The sequence below is a fragment of the Aquarana catesbeiana genome, linkage group LG03 (assembly GCF_042186555.1).
Source record: "Aquarana catesbeiana isolate 2022-GZ linkage group LG03, ASM4218655v1, whole genome shotgun sequence".
In the NCBI taxonomy this organism is placed as follows: domain Eukaryota; kingdom Metazoa; phylum Chordata; class Amphibia; order Anura; family Ranidae; genus Aquarana; species Aquarana catesbeiana.
This window is the reverse complement of record NC_133326.1, coordinates 610,381,609-610,404,992: the sequence shown is the minus strand read 5'-3', so window position 1 is coordinate 610,404,992 and position 23,384 is coordinate 610,381,609. Positions and strand designations below refer to the sequence as shown.

The 23,384-nt window shown below is 42.0% G+C and overlaps 1 protein-coding gene across 1 annotated transcript in view; it reads right to left on the bottom strand.

The window, feature by feature from the left end:
- The window catches only part of DOCK5 (dedicator of cytokinesis 5), a 188,107-nt gene that overhangs the window by 33,910 nt on the left and 130,813 nt on the right, over positions 1-23,384 (bottom strand). Inside the window, exons 27-38 of the mRNA XM_073622228.1 lie at positions 20,195-20,290; positions 19,773-19,871; positions 19,598-19,692; positions 17,901-17,979; positions 14,616-14,716; positions 13,137-13,195; positions 11,732-11,886; positions 8,909-8,994; positions 8,591-8,747; positions 6,664-6,704; positions 6,492-6,582; positions 4,628-4,747 (exon numbers count right to left, since the gene is read on the bottom strand). Of these exons, the coding sequence (XP_073478329.1) occupies positions 4,628-4,747; positions 6,492-6,582; positions 6,664-6,704; positions 8,591-8,747; positions 8,909-8,994; positions 11,732-11,886; positions 13,137-13,195; positions 14,616-14,716; positions 17,901-17,979; positions 19,598-19,692; positions 19,773-19,871; positions 20,195-20,290 (1,179 nt within the window). The remainder of the gene's footprint in view (positions 1-4,627; positions 4,748-6,491; positions 6,583-6,663; positions 6,705-8,590; positions 8,748-8,908; positions 8,995-11,731; positions 11,887-13,136; positions 13,196-14,615; positions 14,717-17,900; positions 17,980-19,597; positions 19,693-19,772; positions 19,872-20,194; positions 20,291-23,384) is intronic.

Here is a 23,384-nt window from a genome sequence, read left to right as displayed (position 1 = left end):
GCTCCCTGAAGCTGTCTTCCAGAGGTTCAACAGTGCGGAAATACAGGATTCAAGACCATTAGGTCCCACTGGACTGGGAGTGTCCAAGGAGCGACTCCCGTAAGACCCGCTATATCAGTGTACCAAGCACTCCCTGGCTAATTCGGCTAACACTATTATCAGTGTTATCACCTCCCGAATTCTTTGCAAAAGACGTGGCAGAAGTTGAAACAGAGGGAAAGCGTAAAATAAGGGAGAACTGGACCTTAAGGTGTTACAAGCACACCTACCCCTATTGCCAGTGGAACTCTCGTCCCGGATACAACCTGTTCGAACCTGTTGTAGAACTTGGAATTTAGTAGATCCACCTACCGAGTTTCCCCTGCCAATATTCTATACCTGGAATATGACCTGGCGATAGAGACAGCACTTGTACTGTACCAGACAGAATGAGGTTCACCTCCCTGAGCCGCATGACTCCTGGTGCCGCACTGGTGGTTGTTATATATGCCCCTGCAGAGGCATTTCCAGATAGAATCTACAAATGGTTTGTCCCATAATCCAGAGCAAGGCGTACTGGCCAAAAGTTCCAAGCTATTTATGGGCAGTATTCTCTGCTGTGGAGACCAAGTCCACTGAACTCTAGCCACCTTCAAACCAAGTGGAGAAACTGGCATGAGTGGTTATTATCTTCCAATTCCTGAAAGAAAGAATTCAACCCTTCTAGATTCCCAACCATCAACCAGCTGTGTAACACCCCGGGAACAGAGCCCTCCGGCAATCCAATGCCTGGATCTTCAAGCTCCAGACAGAGAGAATGATACTCTACCAAGACCTAAAGTAGGACTGTACATAAGGAACGTGCTTTGACCTAGATACAACTTTCTCCTGCAAAATGTATCAAAGGAAAATCTGGAGCAACTGCTTTCTGAGTGCAGGTTATTGAGGTATACTGAGATTGACACCCCCTGCATCTTTAGAAATTACAGAAATCTTTGATGAGACTGGAAACAACCCGGCTCATGAAGATGTGTGTTTACTGATGATAATGGGCCCCGCAATCTACCTCTTGCAGAAAGGTCATGACTGAACAGACCAAGCCTATCGGAAACAGAAGGATGCCAAGCGGATTGAGATCTTAAGACAGACCTCATGTCCCTATTCAGTTTTGAAACTGCTACCATTGAATTGTTTTACAATAATGAGCCCATAACTTCTGCTCCAAGAGCCAACGCAAGGCAAAGACTGACCAGACTAAGGAAGAAGCGAACCACATCAGAGACTGCTCTAAAATCCTATAGTCTGAGATACTCTCAAATACAGCAACCGCAGATGCCTCCCACACTTAGGAGGGAAACCTGGGCAGTCTCTCATCCAAGTACTAACCAGGCTTGATGCAAGATCAGGTGCCACAGTGGCTCAGATAACCCTGATGCCATTGGTCCAACAGGAGACGTAAACACCGCCAGACCACTGAAACTGAGGGCGGTGTACCCGGCACACCCTTCTGGAGTCATTTAGCTAGTCTAACGGGTACAAAATAAAGTGACTATATTAGACAAAAATGAATACGCAGTTTCACAAGGATGCCAGCCTAGACAATGTTGGTCTATCGCTATACTACCCCGTAGGTATTGAAGTAGAATAATAACGTATAGAACCAGGCAGGACCTCAGTGATACAGGTTTATTAACAACAGCTGGGAACATACAGGTTTCAAAGTATTACAACATGCAGATCTAATTTATACATTTTCTTACAATGCAAGTATATTAGGTACAACATGATTGGTTGCCAAGATCTACATCAATGTAACTAACCATAAATCTGACACCTGTCATACAACCAGACAAACTTATTCATTCCCAGAACTCCTATATGTTTATTAAAATTATTTATAACTGGTTTTGTCTTTGGTTTTACCCATTAAAATACTTGTATAGAGACAGTATGGCACACAGTCATGTTATATCAAACCCTCCTTGTCCTGATAAGACTTCACAAACTCAAGGATACAGATTTACGACTTTGGTAAAATGAACTTGGAACAACCCCACCTTGTGTTATATATATATGTGTTATATGTCTCACTATGTTTCACTATAGAATACTATATGTTTGTATTCATATATTGGCTTCACAAAAAGATACCAAGAAATGCAAGAAACCACCTTGGTCAGAACAAACACTGCACAAGGTTCCATTACACAAGGTCCAGTAAGGAGTAAGGCCGTAAGGCTGCATTACAGGCAAACCTTGAGGAATATTCTCTCCTTCCAATGAGGCTCGGGTACCATCCATTTTGGCTGACAACTATTTCGAATGGATCCGAATGAAGTCCATGATTCTAAATAGAACCGTCCAGACCTCCAAGTATGCTCCAAGAGCACATGTATCACATCAGTGACCGCCACCTTACAGACACTGGCGAAAAAACTGAGGTACCTGTATAAGGGATTATATAGGGGAGGAATTCCTGTTTGACTATCTGCCACTGTTCATTCACCTATAGGTGGCGTATAACCCACATAGTCATTATTATAGCTGCTCTTTGTCCTGTGATGTACAATAAAGAAAAACACTTATATTCAGCAGTTTTTGTTTGGGCGTTTTTTGGCTTTAAAAAAACCCAAAACTAGTTGGTTCTGAGAGGAGTTTTTCAGCTGTTTTCAGCTGTAAAAACGCTCTAACATCAAAAAACGCTGATGAACGCAGATAAGAGCTCACAAATGTGGCTCACCAGCGTTTTTTGACATTTTTGATCCATTGAAAAAAATTTAAAAAAAACACTAAAAAACGCTAACGGGTAGAAACGCTAAAAAATGCTATTGCAAAAATGTTGAAAAACTCACTGCAAAGCTCCTGGCATTTTTATAACGTTATTTTAACGTAAACTGACCACAGTAAGCAGGGCTCAACAGCCCTGATTATCGTGGTCAGGACACGGAGGGGGACACAGGAAGTGGCAGGATCAGCCATGCTTTTTTACAGCTTAGAGAGGGGCAGATTAGACAGCACAAGCATTTTTGTTTAACCCCTTCCCTACAGCTGCGGCAGGTTGAACCCTCTGGGCAAAACGACGTTGCCTTACGTCGCTTCGCCTTTTGGCCACTAGGGGGCACGCGCGCTGCCAGAAGCATGCGCCCGCAGCTCGCAGCTGGAGCGGATGCGAGTGCCCGTCGGGCGTGATGACCGTCGGGCACCCACGATCGCTTTTGACACACACAGATCCCGGTTCTCTCAGGGGAGAGGAGACAGATCGTGTGTTCATACGATGTATGAACACCGATCTCTGTCTCCTAGTTAGTCCCACTCCCCCCACAGTTAGAACACACCTAGGGAACACAAATAACCCCTTGATCGCCCCCTAGTGTTAACCCCTTCCCTGCCAGTGAAATTTACACAGTAATCAGTGCATTTTTATAGCACCGATCGCTGTATAATTGTCACTGGTCCCAAAAGTGTCCGATGTGTCCGCCGCAATATCGCAGTCCCGATAAAAATCGCTGATCACCGCCATTACTAGTAAAAAAAAAAAAAAAAATAGTAAAAATGCCATAAATCTATCCCCTATTTTGTAAACGCTATAACTTTTGCGCAAACCAATCAATATACGCTTATTGCGTGTTTTTTTTTACCAAAAATATGTAGAAGAATACATGTCGGCCTAAACTGAGGGAAAGTTTTGTATTTTTTTTTTTTTTTTAATTTGGGATATTTATTATAGCAAAAAGTAAAAGATATTGTGTTTTTTTTCAAAATGGTCTGTCTTCGCAGAGGTGATCAAATACCACCAAAAGAAAGCTCTATTTGTGGGAAAAAAGGACGTCAATTTTGTTTGGGTACAGCGTCGGATGACTGCACAATTGTTAGTTAAAGCGACGCAGTGCCGTATCGCAAAAAATGGCCTGGTCATTGAGCAGCCAAATCTTGCAGGGTTGAAGTGGTTAATCTGCCATAAAGGGAACAGGATCCTTTTTTTTTTTTTTGGGTTACAAAAACTTTAAAAAATATTGTGTATGTTTGTACGGAGGGGCTTGGTAAAGATGTATATACTATCTTCTCCGGAGTATCGGAGAATGTTTCTGAATATTTACGAATATCTTTTTTGATTATATATATATATATATATATTGGGAAATCTAGATGATGATATATCAAATGTATCGATGCCGATACTGCTTGGAATGGTGTTTTGTTCTTGGTTTGAATGTTTTTTGTTTTTTTTTCCGTTTTCTTTTTTTACTGGTTGATTTGGTCATTGTTTACTTCTAATAAAAATGTCAAAATAAAATCTAAAAATAAAAAAATGGTCCCGGCAGGTTACTAGGGGTAGGGGTGAAATTCTGGGAGGATGCAATTTCTGAAAAATCTTGAAAATTGCAGGGGTGGTACTGGGTGGGTGTAAAACATATTGTGACGGTACTAAAAAATATATAAAGAATTTTGGACTATCTTTTGGCTTGGCAATATGCTTTGAACCCAGGTCTTTCCATGGCTTTTCTGACATTTCAATAAAAATAATCTTGTTGGGTTCCAGTACAGTATCAATTTTTTTTATTTTTTGGTCCTCAGAATAAAAAGTTTAAGAACACCTAGAAAAAAAGCATCAAAGACATGCTTCAGAGAAAAAAAAATGTCAACGTACTTTTCCCTTGTCAAAGAAGGATATGATCTCCAGGTAAAGCCTCTCCTTCAACTCCTGCTGTGTGTACACGGTATAACTGTCTCGTTGTAGCAAGTGAGGTGCACATGGTTTATCTGACCACTAGAGGGAGATAACACACAATAAAAACAGTAATGAAGTAAAAGGTGGAAAGCATTGTTAGTTAAGCCTCATGCTCACGGACGTTTTTCACAGCTTAAAAACGGCTCTCCATGTTAGCCTATGGCCTCATGCCCACCAAGGCGTTTAGGAGCTGTAAGTGGTATAGGCGTTTTTAAGCTTCAAAAAACCCCAGGACCAGCGCGTTCTGAGGCTTCAGCGCTAGAGCTGTAAAAACGCCAGACGCCGGTAAAAGGTGTTAAACACAATTTAACGAGGCTTAACGCTGTATACACAGCAAAATAAGCCACGTCCGTCGTTTCTGTTTCTATTCAAAATCAATGGTTTCCTATGGGAGCCCATTGATTTCAATAGAAGTCGCACCAGAAGTCGGGTCAAGATGATCCGACTTGCAGTGCGACTTGCGTGCTGAGAATCTTGAAGGGGAACCCTGCCAAAATTTGGCGTGAGGTCCCAAGATCCATACCAGACCCTTAACCGAACACGCAGCCTGGAAGGTCAGGAAAGAGGGGGGGGGAGACGAGCAAGCGCCCCCCCCCCCCCATCCTGGACCATACCAGGCCACATGCCCTCAACATGGGGGGTGGGTGCTTCCTGCGCCCCCCACCCCAAAGCACCTTGTCCCCATGTTGATGAGAACAAGGGCCTCTTCCCGACAACCCTTGCTCAATCGTTGTCGGGGTCTGCGGGCAGGGACTTATCGGAATCTGGGGGCCCCCAGCTCCAGCCCCCATCCTAGGTGAATGAATATGGGGTACATCGTACCCCCACCCATTCACCTAAAAAAAAAAAAGTATTAAAAATAAAAAAACACTACACAAGTTTTTAAAGTATTTTATTAAGGCAGCTCTGGCTCTTCTGGCGACGTCTTCTCCCTCTGCTGGTCCTTCTCTCCTCTCCGGTTCTTCACCCTCTCCGGTGGAACACACCGTATTATTTAGGCCTCATGCCCATGGACGTTTTTACAGCTGCTTCAACACCGGAAGAAGAACAGAGAGAGAAGACCCAGCAAAAAAGCGAGAAGACACTACAAAAGAGCAAGAAGATAGCAGAGAGAGAGGATAGCGGAGAGAGGAGAAGGACTGGAGAGGGCGAAGAACCGGAGAGGGGAGAAGGATGTCACCAGAAGAGGGAGAAGAGCTGGAGCTGCCTTAATAAAATACTTTAAAAAGACCTGTGTAGTGTGTTTATTTTTGACACTTTTTTTTTTTTTTTTTTTAGGTGAATGGGTAGGGGTACCCCATAATCCTTCACCTAGGGTGGGGGTCGGGATCTGAGGGCATGTGGCCTGGTATGGTCCAGGAGGGGGATGGGGGGGCGTTCGCTCGTCCCCCCCTTTCCTGACCTTTCCCGGCTGCATGCTCGAATCTTGGGGGGGAACCTCAGGCAAAATTTTGGCGGGGTTCCCCTTCAAGATTTTCAGCACACAAGTCACACCGCAAGTCAGATCACCTTGATCCAACTTCTGGTGTGACTTCTATTCAAATCAATGGGCTCCCATAGGGAACCATTGATTTAAAATAGAGACAGAGAAACGTGGCTGAAAGCTAGCGCGGCCAAACGTGCATTGACGCCAATGCAACACGCGGATAAAATCGCGTTTTTAACGCCGCTTCTTTCCTGGCATCGGTACTAGCCCACGGGCGTTTTAAAAAAAATGAGCTGTAAAGCACGAGGCCTTAATATCAATGGTCACAAATATTAAAAGGTCATAGAGATTTCCCACCTGCAGCAGCTCAGCATGGAGTAGTAGGGTATATGCTGCCTCGTTGTAATTCTCCTTGCTCAGATGCAGGTCTCTCAGCTTGTACACATACCTAAAATTAAGACATACACCATGACCGGTTGGCCCTCTTACATAAACTATACACATTAACATCAAAGGGCATAATACTAACCGAATGTAAATGTCTTCCCTTTTCTTTTCCTTGTAAAAATTCTGTTAAAAAAAAAATATATATTAACAAAAACACAGTTGTAGACAGTTGTTCACGCTACGTGTAGATATAATTTCTCCATCCCCCTTTTATTATGATCATTAACATAGTTCAGAATATTTTTGAAATGATCACAGCAGCTCCTGTCCACTGAATGAGTTTTTAGCTTTCTCCATTAAGTAACTGTGTTAATTTCATTGATGAAAATATTTTCCTTGATGAACACTAAATTTTAGCCTGTCCGCTGATCCCCGCTGAGCAGGCGGATGACAGGTCCAAGTTCGCTCCGCTGATGCAGAGCAGACACAGCACGCTGTTCTTTTATGGGGCGGTCAGAAAGAAATGGAGCACCTGTCAGTGTAGAGAGCAATGAATGATCCGATTGGGTCCGCCTACAAAACTGACAGGTGGACCCGATCCATCAGTTTAAAAGGCGCCTTAGATTTGCACTTCTGTTTGTCAAAAAGCAATATTTTTGTTTGTTTATGAAACATGGTTTTATTTATAAAGATGTTATATATCACAACGGCAAAAATCTGTGTCTGTAGTGCATGTTCAAACCCTAATACCATAAATAATAACATGTCATTAGATTGTTGTTACTCTAGAAATATATAATGAGTTTGGAAATTCTAGAGAAATGCTTAAAATAATGCATTACAATTTAAGCAAACCCATTAGATTTTAGTTGACTATAATGTACTGGAGATTTTAGTCAACTAAAATACAACTAAAATTAACAATTCAGATGACTAAAATATGTCTAAAACTAAAATGGCATTATAGTCAAAAGACTAAAACTAAATCAAAATCGGACGTCAAAATTAACACTGTTACTGATATTGCCCTCCAGGAGCTAAAGCCAAACTGTCCACAAGGTCTACCCTAGTGCCACAATACCTGACAAGGATTGAAAGCTTCCTTCTCTCTCACTTCTAAACCTTTGGTGGAGCAGAGTTTACCATGAAACCACTCACTGTAAGAGCATATCTGGTACTGGTCCAAACAAGGGCAATGATGTAACTATTACTGTGGTCTGGAGATGACCATACACATTAGAGTCTGACTGTAAAATCAACTTTAGATCTACCAAAACTATTTAGTATCAGGACCTACCTAATCCATCCATTAATTAGGATCCAATCAAGCAGATCCTTGCACTACATAGTTGTTGGTAGATTTAAGAGAGATTTTACAATCAGATTTTGGTGAGCTTTTTACCAAATATGGGATAGTGGTCAGCAAACTCACAAAGCTCTGAGGAGACGCCTTCCCACAATTCTTTGCACTCCTAAAATAGTTAGGTTGTCAGGACTCCTCCTCACTTCCCAACTGAAGTTGAAAAAAGAAGAAAGGAAAGCTTTTGCTCCCCATGTTGTCATGTAGAGAGCAGAACAACTCAAGAAAATTCTTGGAGGAAGCAAAGGGTCTATTTAGACAGATTCCAGTTACAGGGCTATTCATATAATAAATCAGTAAAACTTTTTTTTATGGTAATTTGAGTGCACGCATATACCTGGTATTCTTCTTTTACTTTTGGTTAGTGAAATCTCAGTACTTGAGCTCTGAGGCCTACATAGCAGCCAAAGCAATTATTAGGGGGTCCCGCTCTCCCTGCTGGATCTTCAATTTATTTCCTATCATGGATAATGCAGCAGGAGTGAGAACACCCAAAAATGGATGCAAACACCCCAAACTTCATGAAAAGAGCTGGGACCTAAAGCAGGGAGATCTTACAGCTTACAGATACAATAAACCATCCGTACCTCAGTCCATCAGTCACCCCCTTTAACTAAAATGCAACTTTTGAGTGGATGGAGCTTTTATACACTTTTAAAGAAAGCAGTAATAGGTGTGCACTCAAATTTTGCCAGTGATTATTTGATACCAGCAGATTGACGGTGCAGCTCATCCGATTCTCTTCACTTTCGTCATTGGCTATTGTTCGGTAATCAAGGAGGTTCTCCAGGAGGCTGCTGACCAGAACGGTGAAAACTTCTCCAGAGCTGGACAGATACTTGTGTTTCCGGCAGTGCTCCAATAAGCTGCAGATAGAGAATAGGTGGAAACAGAAAGGGAAATAGTGGAAATGGAGATACAGAAGAAAGTAAAGACAGTACACATACATAAAGGAATACATGCATTTTCCACAGATAGCATTTTTAATAAAAACAGGATCTGGAAAAATCTGCAACTTAAAACTCACAGCTTCTCTAGAAGTTCCTTGTACTGCCGATCCCCTTGGCCACCTTCTACTTCTTGATCCAGACGAGTGATCAATTCATTCTCAAACTGCATAAGAAATAACCATCAAAAACATTAGGCAGAAGTGGAGCATCATAGTGCAATCGCTCTTCAATAGATTCTATTGTACGATACGTTTCTTGCAAGCAGTGGCGGCCCCGTGGGTTGGTCAGTTGGCACTGCACTTACCCCCTTTATAGCATGGGCAGCGCTTCCCTCTGAGGCGATGGGCGGCAGCTTCTCCTGAGTCTCCTCATGGCAGCCGTGGCTCTCCTCCCTCCTCCTCCACCTAAGCCAATAGGATTGCTTCTCCTTTTGGCCAATCAGGAAATGGGTCTAAAGACCCCCTTCCTGATTGGCTGGGAGGAGAATCAGTGTGATAATAGCGAATATTAAATTTGCTATTGTCACACAATTGGGTGGGATACTGCGCCCTGAGCCCACCCTTTTTGAAGCCTATTAGAGCATCTGGCTCTAATCACGTTTCAAAAAACAAAAAAAAAAACCCTGATTGAATTCCATGTGCCTGTCGCCCTGCATGTAGATTTGGGGGGCGGATGCACGGATGGATGGGGTGGCGCCCTGCATTACAGGCCGCCACTGCTTGCAAGATTTGTATTAAATAATTATTTCATGAAAACAGTGCTTTAGTAAACCGTAGGTACATGCACAATGGAAACTATAGAAAAATGTTTACTTTTTTTTTACCAGGTTACATTGCTACTGTGGATAAACTAAAGTATTTGAGAAAAATGAATAGATATAGATTGGATACATATTGTATGCACTCTGCCTTCCCCCTATGCCATATTTGCTCGGAACTCTGTTCTTAATCAGAGATCACATTGCACCACCAGGATAGAACTGTTCTCCTTTGTTCTCAAAAATGGATGATAAAAAGACCCTATCAGTCACCTAAAAAAAAAATCTATTTGGCAGTTCCCTGCGAAAGAAGAGGGGTTATACTCTCCTTTTAGGTGGCCCATATCTCCTATCTTCCAGCATTGCCACCTCGACTCTTCAACATTCAACTCTTCTGGGAGGGTAAAATGCTAAAGTGTCTGATGGAGGCTGCAGCACCTGCAGTCTAGTCCAACATTCACTCAGGTTCTTAACCAGTAGAGCTCTGCTGTATAACAAAAATGGTGAACTGGCTTTAAATGGTTTAGAAGAAAAGTGCCTATGTTTTTGAAAAACTGGGGAAATAGGACAAAACTGCTAAGATCAATGCTCATGTATGCAGACATTTTATTTAAATGTATTATTATTATTTTTGCTAATGATATTTGAAAGGATCAGGAATATAATGCTTGAATTTAAAACGAATCTAACAGTGTTTAATATTGTGTTTCAGTAAACAGCCTGTTCCAAATGAGCTCACAAGTTATCGGTTATACTGAAAGCTCTTGAAAATATGTTGGGTGAAGCAAAGTTATTTATATATGTCATTGTTACAGGGCCAAACTACACTTTTTCTTCTCCAATTAAAATATATTCAGTTTTTTAATGTGACAGAAGTATGTAAAAAAAAAACAGCTAAAAGACATGAAATCTAAAGGGGATGACCTAAGAAATAGAAATGCTGAACCTAAAAGTGAACCTGAACTCAATAGACAATACTTTGCCATCTTACAGGGAACATCTGGAAATAGTAATTGTGCCTCAGCTTAAAACAATTACCTTTTGTTTTGAATTCCTCCTAAAAAAAATAGCAGTTCACTTCCTAGGTATAAGATCTCCTGTGTGTACAGCCTCATAGCAGCATATCTGTGTAAAGTTATCTAAGGCACTGCTGTCTCTGACTGCTAGTCTCACAAAATTTGCAGTAAGATTTAGTGATGTCACTACTGTGCTGCTCACTGTTCTTCTTGCTGAAGAGAAAGCTGTATCTGATTACTGCAATGCAAGGATCCCCCTGTCTCTGCTTTATCTGTCAAGTGATCTACACTTCCTCAACTTCTCCTGCAGTTCTTGATCATTACCTCACCAGTCTTTAGATCACCAGTCATCAGGGAGGAAGCTCTGATAAGAGAAAGAAAGCCCTACCTTTAGAAAGATGTCTCCACCCAGAGACACAGTGCAGAACAAGGTGTGGTTAGTAATAGAAGAAAGATCAGCTGCAGAGAGCCCACAAGCAATACTGGAGGGTAGTCCCATGTCTTTTATTTATCTTTTTAGGGCACAGCTTCCGCAGTAGAGGTCCTCTAACTCTTGATCAAGTTTTTTAAATTAATTGAACTGTGGAGTCGAAACAAAAGGCTGGCTCGCCATTTTATTTTTAAATAGGCCCTAAAAACTCAAATGGAAAGTACCACGGACACAAAAAAGCATGTACAAATACCTTGTTTCACAGGTCACTTAACTGTCTAATATTGTACTCTATGCCAACAGTCTGCTTCAGTAAGAACTGCTAACCCTCTTGTGTTTTCTGTGGTTTATAGAGGGACTGAATATAATAGTTGCTCACCTAGGTGATGTAGATTCACATGGGACAAAAAATAAAAAATTGTGGAACAGAGGGTCCACAGTGTCTACATCCTATGAAAAATAACTTTAGACTGGCAGTGCCTAGTGCAACTTTAAAGTCCTAAGGGGAGCAGCAACATTTTTCTTACAAGTCCAACCTCCTATTGGGCAGGGCTTATACCTCCAGAAGTTACCTTTATCCCTCAGCGAATGATATGGCAAGGATACTTTCTGATTCTTTGTTGATTGTCACTGAAATTTGTATTTTGTCCTATTTGGTACTAAATAAAGGTTTTTGTTTAAGCATGATGCTACTTACCATGTGAAAATGGCCACTCCCGCTGAAGTTATATTCATGCTGCATCATGTCAAAAAAGATGGGAATTGTTGCCTTTCGTAGATCTGGCTCTGGAGTGAGCGTCACCTCCAGGACTGGTCCCACCATGGAAGGGATGAACTTAATCTTGTGAGGGCCTGGTGATAAATTAACATGAAATGTACTAGATGCCCTGGACAGTGTCAAATAAAGCCACACACTATACAATGTCAATTATGTTCTTCATGTTAGGCTTCTTTCACATGGGCTTTCCTATCAGGATGCCTGTCAGATTTTCTTTTTTAGTCAGACCTGATCAAAAGCTCCATGCAGCTGTATGGGCAGGTGGATATGAACGGACTTGTGTCAGTTTACATCTACTTACCTCCACATTCTTCCAGGTCCAGAAAAAAAGAAAAAAAAAAGGAAAGGGTCTGCATAGTTTTTGGTTTTTCTGGACCTATATGTGATGGATCAGAGGTAGCTTGATAAAAATGGATGCAAGTCAGTTTACATCCAGTCACCAATAGAGCCATCATGGGTCTGCCACAGTTTGCTGTCAAAATGCAGACACAAACTGAATAGGCATGGCCCATTCAGCAGGGGATCTGTTCATGGATCCTCTACAGAACAGGGCGAAGCAAAATATGTGAAAAGACCCATAAAATTATTGTTTTTAGTACCTATTATATTTTTTGTTAATATTACTTTATATAGCATGGTAATGTACAAAGTTATAGCAATGATAAGGGAGGGTAGTACAGATAATCAAAAACAAACAATGTTCCAAAGACTAGTTCACAAAGTTGATAACCAAAACAAACACTATAGAGGCAAAAGTTTGTTGGCACCTGACCATCACACCTACAGTATATGAGAAAGGAAAGACAGGCTACCACTAGGGGGAACACCCCAGAACAGAAGGGACACCACTATATGACACTTTTAACACTCCATTTCAACGCCATGGACAACAATATGAACTTGGCCTCCACTCTTATAAGAAGAATTTCCACTAGATTCTGGAGTGTGCCAATTAAGATTTGTCTAGTCAAGCTAAAGAGCATAATGAAAGTCAGGTACCAATGTTGAACAAGAAGACCTAGCTAGAAATCAACATTCCAATTCAGTCCAAAGGTGTTTAGTAGAGTGAAGTCAGGACTCCGTGCAGGCCACACAGGTTCCTTCACACCAAACTATACCTTTATGGACCTGAACTGCAAAATTCAAAAGTGTGTCCACATATTTTGGTCATATAGTGTAATAACAAGACAAAACGGAAGCAAGAGCCCTGCTAATACAAGCTTACAAGGTTGTTAATTGTGAAAAAGAAGAATAATGCAAGCAGCAAAACTTTACTTTAAGGAAAGTAGGATTATAGTAACGGAGATGTGTATGGATGTCTCACCTAGATTATACCACATATCTCTAATCTTCAGACCTATCTCCTTTCGCATATCTCCATATCTGCAGAAAAAAAAAAAGAACAGTTCAACTATTCAGTACATATTAACTAAAATGAAACAAAAATAATAAATAGAACATCTCCCAGCTACTTTAGACCTCTTTGTTTAGCAATAAAAGGTTCTGCTCCCTCCTGGATTTCATGTTTGCACTGCAGGGTTGTTTACCTTGCTGGGTGGACTGAAGCCTGGCCATTCATATATTGCATCCATATACAGTTTTTTTTATAAATAATAACCCATGTGGAGGTTTTCATGACTTATTGTCATGGGACACCGAATCACAGAAGATAAACACAAAAAAACCCACAAAAATAACTGACTGCTTACATACACACCCCCTTATAGTCAGTATTTAGTAACAGAAGCAATTACAGCTTTGAGTTTGTGTGCATATAAGCTTTGTACACCTGGACACACCATTTTTTTCCTCTAGGATTTCCCAGTATTTTGATGTATTCATGCCCGCTACCCTTTCCAGATCTACTGCAAATATACAGAATATCCTCTGAGCATGATGCAAATTCATTCAGTAGTCATCAGTATTTTGTTGGCCTTGCTTACTAGCATTCTTGCGTGGCGGAAAGCCTATTCTTAGCAGATATACCATTGTGCCATTACTTATTTCTTAATGATTTAATTAACTGTACTCCAAGGAACATTCAATGACTTGGAATGTACTTGTACCCATCACCTGACTTGTGCTTTTCAATTGCTTTTTTTAGAGCTGCTTGGAGTGTCCCTTTGTCTTCGTGGTGTAGGTTATGGCATGATACTGACTGACCAGCCAGTATAGTCAGTTGAACCTTCCAGACACACGTGTATTTATAATGCTATCACCTGGACCCCCATATAGATGTGTATTTATGCTACAATCACTTAGAAAAATCTTGAATTAAATAAAAATAAGAAAAAAATTGACAGGGAATTTAACCATTCCCCACCCCTCTATCCAAAGTAAACCAATGTGTTGGCTTTAGATATACAGTACTTTAGGCTGTGAAGTCACAGGATCATTTATCCTTCAATAGTTAGCAAGGGAGAACCTAGCCATACATAGACTGATTACTGGAAAAGAAAAGTAACATTAGAACTCCTATAATATTTTTTTTTCTTTTTTAAATAGTGTTCTGATATTAAACAGAAGCAATTACTGCATTTGGAATGGTAGGAGGTAATTATGCAACTTCTCCTTGGCTCCTCTAATGATCTGGAAATTTGACAGTGCTGCCAAATGGCTGGATTGCTCAGATATGGCCTGTGTAAGATCAGGATCAAGTCATAGAGACAACCCTTCTGCCCATGTATGTACAGATTAAACACAAATATATGTATGTATGTATGTATGTATGGAGGTACAAGAAAACCTGAGTGCAAGGACAATTCAGCACACAAGACAAACAAATACTTGTACAATTTCTTACTTGCACAGAATCTTGTGCCGTTTCTCCTGGGAAAATCTGTGCAACTGCAGGGATTCATGGGTTAAAAGTGACACAGCCAGGTGGAAGAAGTTATTCCAGAGCTGGGAGAGAAAAAAAAAAAAAGTTAAAAACCTGCCTTGAGGACACATTTAAATAATGCTTTATATTAGAGACATTTGGTTAACTGGCACATTCAGTTTATGTAAGTTTAAAGGCTAACGCCGCCTTTTGCATCATGTTACACCCATATTATGTAACATGTAGTGCAAATGGGGGATCACTGTACTGGTAGCCCATTTACACTTCCTCTGAGGTGCAGACACAAAGTTGGAGGAAGAGTCTGCAGGAGTCTGGCATTGCTCCAGTGACTCATTGATCATGGTGCAATGCTTTGCAGGCTCCAGTTCAAAAACCCCAAAAGCAATAACAAATGCCCATTTTTTCAAATATATGTGCATTTATTATTTTTCTGTAAAAAGTGGCCTTAGCCTTTAAAGTGGAAGTCCATGCTAAAACTAAAATCCCTGCATCTATAGCCACCAACATTCTAACACTATCCTATTTAGCACCGTAAAGTAAAAATCAGTATACATACCTTTTCTGCAGGTGACCTGACCAGATCTCCAGCGACGGAGCTCTGATCCCATGCTGAGCTGTCAGCCGGGGCTTCACTGTCTGGGCGGGTGCAAATGACACGTCTGACAACGGAAGCCCCATAGTAAGCATGTGGGTGACGTCACTCCCCATTCATTTCACAGCCGTTGTCAGACGTGTACTCAGCAGAGCTTCCGCCGCTGGAGATCGGGATGGATTGCCTTAAAAAAAAAAAAAAAAAACCCAAACATTATATATACTGTTTTAGCAGACACCATTGGGAATAAAATGGTGGTCAAACTTTTTATGTTACACTGTATTTGCGCAGCAATTTTTCAATCATACTTTTTTGGAAAGAAACTGTTTTTTCATGAATAAAAAAAACAAAAAAAAAAAAACACTAAAGTTAATCTGATTTTTTTGTACACTATGAAAGATGATGTTACGCCGAGTAAATAGATACCCAACATGTCACGCTTTAAAATTGCGCACACTTGTGGAATGGCACCAAACTTCAGTACTTAAAAATCTCCATAGGCGACGCTTTACATTTTTTTTTTTTTACAGGTTACATGTTTAGAGTTACAGAGGAGATCTAGTGCTAGAATTATTGTTGATGCTCTAACGATCGCGGCGTATGTAATCTGTGTGTATGTGGCTCTGATAATAGCCACTCACCAGCCACTGACCTCACTGCACGTCCCTCATGTATACTGATTTTTTTCTTTACAGGGCTATATAGGTTAGTTTTAGAATGTTGGTGGCTATAGATGCAGGGATTTTAGTTTTAGCACGGACTTCCACTTTAAGAACCACTTTTTGTGATGTGGATGATTTGGGTAGAAATTGGGAAAATAATAATCTCAGTGCACTACACAATAGGAGCAGATCTTCCAGGTGACCAAATATTAGGTGCAAAGGCATCTAGGTTTTCTTCTAAATAGGTTATTGATCCTTAAAATAAATCTGGCATTGGCCTGTATGTTACATAAATACAAACATTTGGGTAATAAGAAAACACACTATTATGCAACAATCTTTGTACAATATACCCATTCTTCTGAAGCAGAAAAGAGGAAAAGCGCCTCTAAGTGTAGTATGAGCAGTAAAATGTATTAGACCCCTAATTAGGGCTACTCACACAAATATTAAAAACATAGGCTCATCTGTCATACTACACTTAGAGGCGCTTTTCCTCTTTTCTGCTTCTTCCCTATCCACAGAGTTAGCTACAGCTCTCAGATCAGCTTGCCCTAAGAGTGTTTTGGACTTTTTTTTTCAGTCAGCTTAATTTTTACATATGAATTGAGTTGGACTGGGCTGTGGCCTTTGCGCTTACCATTCCCCGCATTGTACCATTCTTCTCAACACTCACATGTTTATTGGCACTTTAGCAGGTCTGTTCTATGGGCTCATTACACACTGGCTTGCACTAAAATGCATGTACATTTCCATCCATTTTAGTTGCGTTTTATTGCGCGCTGAAGTCCGTTGACATACATTTTGATGTTCGTTGACATATATTCTGAATTTTAGCAACATTATGGTGTAAACGGGACACATTGGAAATTATGTTTTTTCAGATGTCCTTCTGTTGATTTGCTTTTTACAGCTGTACTAAATCGCACTGGTGTGACTTGGCCCCTAATGTAAAGAACTCTATTGGTTTTGGTACAGTGGATAAAGTTGTCCACATACATCTAAGGGCAGTCTGGCAAGAAGGGCAGATTCCAGCTGCCATCGGGTAAGAGGACTAGGTAGGAAGTGCACAAACAAAACATTTTGCCTTGGTCCAGCAGAATGTTTGTTGCTATAGTGAGGGACAAAGTAGAAGATAAGTGGCCCCCGCATATCTATTTATCTTAGAATTGTTGGGAGACCAGGCTGGGACTGTGGCCCCAGCCCTCATACCTACCCTGCCTTACTCTTGGCTACTGAGGTCTCTCATTGCAGCAATGTGCTCTTGACCAATGAAGCTGGTTGATATTTATATTCAAGAGCACACTCAGCTCAGGTGATCTCAACACTGAAGCATCTCTGGTAGAAGCCTTCCATGTGGTAGCGGCACTTTGGAAATTTAAAAATCACTTTCAGGATTGCTTTGAAGGTACATGTAGAACTCATATGATTGTCACCAAATTTCAAATGCAAACCATGTTTATGTCTATGGTATTGATCCTTTCTGGGGAAACTGCTTCTCCAAAGATATAGCTGATACTACAGGTGTATGCAAACTCACTGCCTACAATGTGCACTTCCCAGTCATTTGAAAAAAAATCACAGTTCAGCCGTCAGAGGATACATCCATGTCCCATCACCTTATGATTAACTTAGGGTAAAAAAAAAAAAAAAAAGTGTCTGGTCCTGGATAAAACACCGTGTTGTTGCAGACATTAAGCAATCAGACTTCACCTTTCAGTTATGAAAAAATTCAACAAAAATTCTTATTAGTTATGGGCAATGCCACCATTGTGCTAATTTCACCTTCTCTAGTTTCTTTTATAATCCAGACACAAAGTCCCACATTTTAACAAGAACATTTGTGATCTATATTCACATTAACACTTTACATTTAGCTATCCTTCAGTCCTTTATTTTGCCTTTTATTTTATCTGGTTCCCAGTAAGCCCATATGCTATCAGACAACAGTAGTATCATTTTGCATTATTATTACCTTGCCAATAATCTCACCTGTAGTTCAAAGTTGGCCTGATCTAGGAAGAATTTGTTGAGAACAGAGGAGAACCTGTTCATGGCACGGAGATACACTCTGGAAATGAAATACATGAGGGATGGTAAATGTTATGGTGCCTCTTATAATACAAGTCTGTATTTTTCACTTAATAAGGCCCAGTATATAAACTGATAAAGTTGAATAGAATGCAAGCAATGCAACTAATTTTCGCACACTCATGACAGTAAGGGTTTAACACCATAATAACAATCACCCACAGGGCTGAAAAATGTTGCGATAGGCTGCTTTCAGACAGGTGGTATGCTTACTGCCCTCTGAAACCAGCTTAGGTCAGAGCCGCTGTACTAACAATCCAATGTTAGTACAGAGATCGCCCCTGCTGTGCTATTGTGCTTTAACAAGGATTGAAAGAAAGAGATCCACCCTTAATATAGGTAATTATAGTGCAAATAATGAAAATAAAAAGGAACGTGGACTTATAAACCCATCAAATCTTTGTTTTTACACTTTAAACATATTTTTAAATGCAACCCAGAATTTGTCCTGGTATCAGCCTCCTGTGCTACCCTGTACAGCAGCACTCAGGGCCAGCAATAAAGACCGATCCGACTGCTTCAATGTACAAGAGAAGACAGAGGTGAGGAGCCATTTCTGTGTGATGTTCCTTTGTTGACCAGTCAGAAGGCTGGAGGGATTTTCTTGATCAAGCTATGGTTCTGCTGTAGTGAAGGTCAGGAAATTCAATGAATACTCCTTTGATTGGAGAAATATTTCTATTATATGTGTTTTCACAGTGTATTTAGCGGTTTCCCAGGAGTTTTAAATGTCTGATTCAGTCTTCGGCTTAATGTAATGCTCATATAAGGATTAGGCTGGTTAGAAGAATGTTTTAGGAGGGAAGAACAAGTCATTTTTATGTTGATAGCCACTTATCACTCCAGGAGATCCTTCACTCTTCTCAGCGAGAATAAGAAAGGAACATGTTAACAGTATTTGCACAGTTTCACTTCTACACGTGAGTCATGCGAGAACCTACAGGGTGTCAGCTACAGACAACAGGCGGTTTGTGTCCTTGTCTATCTGCTCATCTCTAGCTAGCCCAAAGCTGACCATACATGGATTGAAATATGACCAGTTCAGCAGGGACGAGATTTCGATCCATCTGTGGGCAGGCTGATTGTACCCACGTCAATCCATTGATCGACCTGGCTACAATCAGCGTGTCAGATTTTTTTTACATGCAATTACTGTCAGCATCTATAGCCGCTAGCCGCAATCATTGTGTTCTGCTGGCTGGAAAGGCTCCCCGCGCCCCCTCTCCCGGCAGAACACAGCAGCACTGTGGGAGGCATTCCCCCTTAAACACTGATTGTTTTGATGGGAAAATCAAGCGATTTTCACCTGTGCTTGAAACAAAGAAAATTTAATTATCTATGGGCTGCTTAATCCATGTATGCAGAGCGGGCGATTTATAAATCACAGTTTTCTCATGTCTGGGATAGTAGAGGGCATTATATGATGTCTCTTACTGTATGTGATTTTATCATTATTGCAGAGGCTGAATCTTTAGAGCTTACAGATTGAACCTAAACTTTAAAAAATCATGCCCATTTGACTGTCAGGTTGTGCAGCCAAACATTTTGGGTATGACCACCTTAAGATGGGCAAGAATCAAGACATAATAGCCACCCACTTGTTTTGTGTCATTGTCATCAGCATCCAATCCCTTGGGAAAACCCGTTTTCCAATCAGATCCTTGAACATGATAAAGGTTTCCATCAGGAAATCCTGTAAAAGGAAGAAAGAGAATTCTATACTGTGTCTAATGGCATATAAAATACAAGCAGCAGATGGTGTTGCAGACTCACTATGATGTCTTGTCGAGTCCTGAAGGTGCTGATGTAATGATCATAGTGGTAATCCTCCATCTGTCTGAGGACAGTGGTCATACATGCTACAAAACGACCCTAGGGGAATAATATGAAGACATCATCATTTCTGCACCTGCCAGAATCTTCACACACTGTCACTTTATTCTGCTTCGATGGACACCAGGCCTTGTGAATGAGAGTTTTTGTAATAAAACTGGCTGGGCTACAAAACAAGTCAAGTATCTTCTTGTTGCCTCTTTTCTAATGATACTTTCATGATGAAAGAAAGAACTTGACTGACTCCTCTGAACAGTACGTACATTTTTTCTGCATGGCACTTAAATATCTATGAGACGCTTTCAAACACCTTTAACAGACATTAATGTTCTTTCTACAGCCAAGCATGCCAATTTTCTTACTATGTGTTGTGACTGTCGACTCATTCCAATCACCGTTCGGTTTATCCTTCGCAGTAGACGCTCCATGATAAGCTGGATGTGGTGTGTCGTGTCCCCCTGTGTGGACATCAAATATAAGTCAACCAGACAACTGTGCAGACTTCATGAACAATTCAACTCAAAATCCATGATGCAAATAAAAGACTAAACATTTTGGCTTTTATTAAAGAGTCAAAGAGACTCTGTCATGGAGGAGAAATGGGGCAAACCAGGGGTGTAACTATAGGGGTTGCAGGGATCACAACTGCGACCCGGCCAATAAACCAGATAACCTGCCACATGCTTCAGGGGGCCCCTGCGGCTCCTGTTAGATTTGTGTCTGCACCTGGATAGGAGGGGCGGTGCAGCTTATAGAAGAACCAAATCCCTCCATTATCTTACCGGCTCCTGCAGCCGCTGAATGCCTGCGGGAGGGAGAGGAGGAAAAGCGGGCTTTCGGCGGCTGCAGGAGCCAAGAGGATAATAGAGAGGTTTGGTTCGTCTATAAGCTGCTCCACCACACCACCCCTCCTATCCAGCCTGGTGTCTGTGTCATCGGTCCACCTCTCAGCTCCGCCCCATTGATGCCCAGTTGCCGGGTAAAGTCTTGGTTCCTGGCTAAGTGTACAAATGCATTCTCTGATCCCCTCCTGTCACAGTGCCCCCCTGCTGTCCCACTCCCCCCCCCCCAGCTGTCACACTGCGCCCCCCCGCTGTCAAACCACCCTCCCCTCCTGTCACATGGCCCCCCTCCGGTCAGGGGGCCCTTGATGGTTTCTTGCATGGGGCCCTGAAGGTTCTAGTTACGCCTCTGGGGGCAAACGTCAAGTGGATGAAGGTACCTAGTGGTGCACATACTTGTAGCAGCCTTTCAAAACTTGCTCTCATGGCTGAACCTCAGGCCATTGACAGGCTAAATTCCAAATCTTCCAGGTAGCACCAGAAGCCTGTCGCATACCTCCGCTTCTACACATTTTTTTTTACCGGTCCACCACTATGCTCAGCTTCACTGATCCACAGGTATGCGCAGGAGGAAGGGAGGAGGAGTAAAAGCACCGGTACTATGAATGAGAGACCAGAAGAAGGGCAGGGTTACGCCACGTGCCGCTCTACCAGGGGGCTGCATCCAGAACGCACACCATCGGGGATCGGGTGGACTTGCCAATGTACATCAGTGGGCCGCTTCTACGCCCTCCAATATAGAAGGAGACACTTTGTTCAGGCAGACTGATCCATTCCAGGTCCCAGCCAGGCAGGCCTCTACAGGTGCCTCCACTATACACGCACATTGACTGTCTACTTCCAGGCCCATTTTGAATTTGTGCCCCTGGTATGCTTTGTGGTGGCCCCTTCTAAGACCTTCCATATGTGGGCGGTGACTGTCTTTTGATCCCTGGCGATATGACGGATGTTACTCCCTGGTTGTAATCATTGTTGGCTGCTGTATGTCTTGCCTGTTGACGCTTCACACTAGTAATGCTGTCCTGCATATCTCACACCCCTGAAGAAAGGAATTAATTTCTGAAACGCCTCTGATGATTTCTGGTTGGTTGGTCCACAAGAGACCACTATATCATCAACAGATATTGTGGAATACCATCTCATGCTCTTGAGATGAGTGGCTAATCTAATACAAGCTCCACGGATAACGGGTTTCTGGGCTTCCCAGATGGTTAAGGGGAAGTCATCTGTGACATTGTATGCAGTCTTTGATGGGTAGGGAGATTTCCATGCGGTGTGAAGGGTGGGCCAAGAGGGTTTGATTTAGGCACCAAGTGTGGTACATCTGCCTGGGCATTAGGGATTCTAGAGAAGTGAGGATGGCGTTGTGGTCTGACCAAGTAAATGGTAGGATGACCCAAGTGAGGAGCGTGGGGGATGACCCGACTGCGATGAAGATGTGGTCATGCGTGACGGTGTTTTATGGGGGTGCGAGTAGTAAGTGTACTGTCGTCCGACAGGGTTAATGACCCTCCAGGAGTCTAGTAGCGAGTGATGATGCAGCAATTGTTGGAAAGTTAGTTTGTTTGGATTTGTGGAGGCTTGAAATGGTGATTTGTCCAAAAAAGGGTAGATGACCTGGTTAGAGTCACCACAGATCAAAACGGTGTTATGTGTGTCTACAACTTGTAGAAGACATGAGAGAAAAGATGTGGGATTACAATTTGGGGCGTAGTAGGACACCACTGTAATCTCAACGTCAAGAAGCTGACCTATCAGAATGATGTATCTCCCTTCAGGGTCCTTAATCTCCTCCTGGTGTGAAGGGGGTTGTGCGGTAGAAAGCCACTAGGACTACCCTTTGTTTAGTGGTAGCCGAGGCTGTGAATAATTGTGGGTAAGAGGCGCCAACAGATTTGGGGGAGAATTGGTTTGTGAAGTGAGTTTCCTGGAGGCAAACTACATGAGCTTTGGCTGAAGCAAACGATCGGAAAGCCTTAACTTGTTTTTTGGGGGAATTCAGCCCCTGTACATTAAGTGTGAAGATGGTCAGCCGAGCCATGGTGTGGAATGAGGAAGGGGCCTCTTAGGAATGCATTGAGTAGATCTAGTCTTCTCCTTCCGGTGAAGATAAGAGATGGAGAGGAGAGAGGGAGGAAGCCAGGAAAGGAAGCTTAGAGGGAGAAAAGCGGGGAGAAGCATTGTAGTTGGTAGAGACAGGAGAAGGAGGAAGAGAGGGGGTGGAAAGGACAGGAGGGATGCGTGAATCCCATCTGGGCAGGTCAGAAGTACCTGAACAGAGGGGGTTGTGTAGCCTAGGGAGAGTCCAGTGGGGGACGTCCATAGGCTAATGGAAGGCAGCAGTGACAACCGTGGGGGACACAGGAGCCGTCTATATGAAGATATATTGGGGTAGCATGCCAGTGGGAATAACCAGACCAACAACAATAAGGCGACTCAGGATTTAGGATCATTAGAGAAAAAGTTATATGATACCTATACCTTCATTCCCAGATAGCAAGGATAACTTGTCACAAATTTGTGGCAGGGTTGAATTGTAAGTCTGTTAACTTGCTGCACATTTTCATTGGCAAGTTGTACACTTGCAGAGCACTTGAAGCACAAGTTCTAGTTGACACTTTTCCAATTTGTAGCAAATTTGTGTGGCAAGTCTCTAGCAAGAGCAAAGTTGCAGTGGTGAGTCTATAACAACAGCTCTGCAAGTCTACAG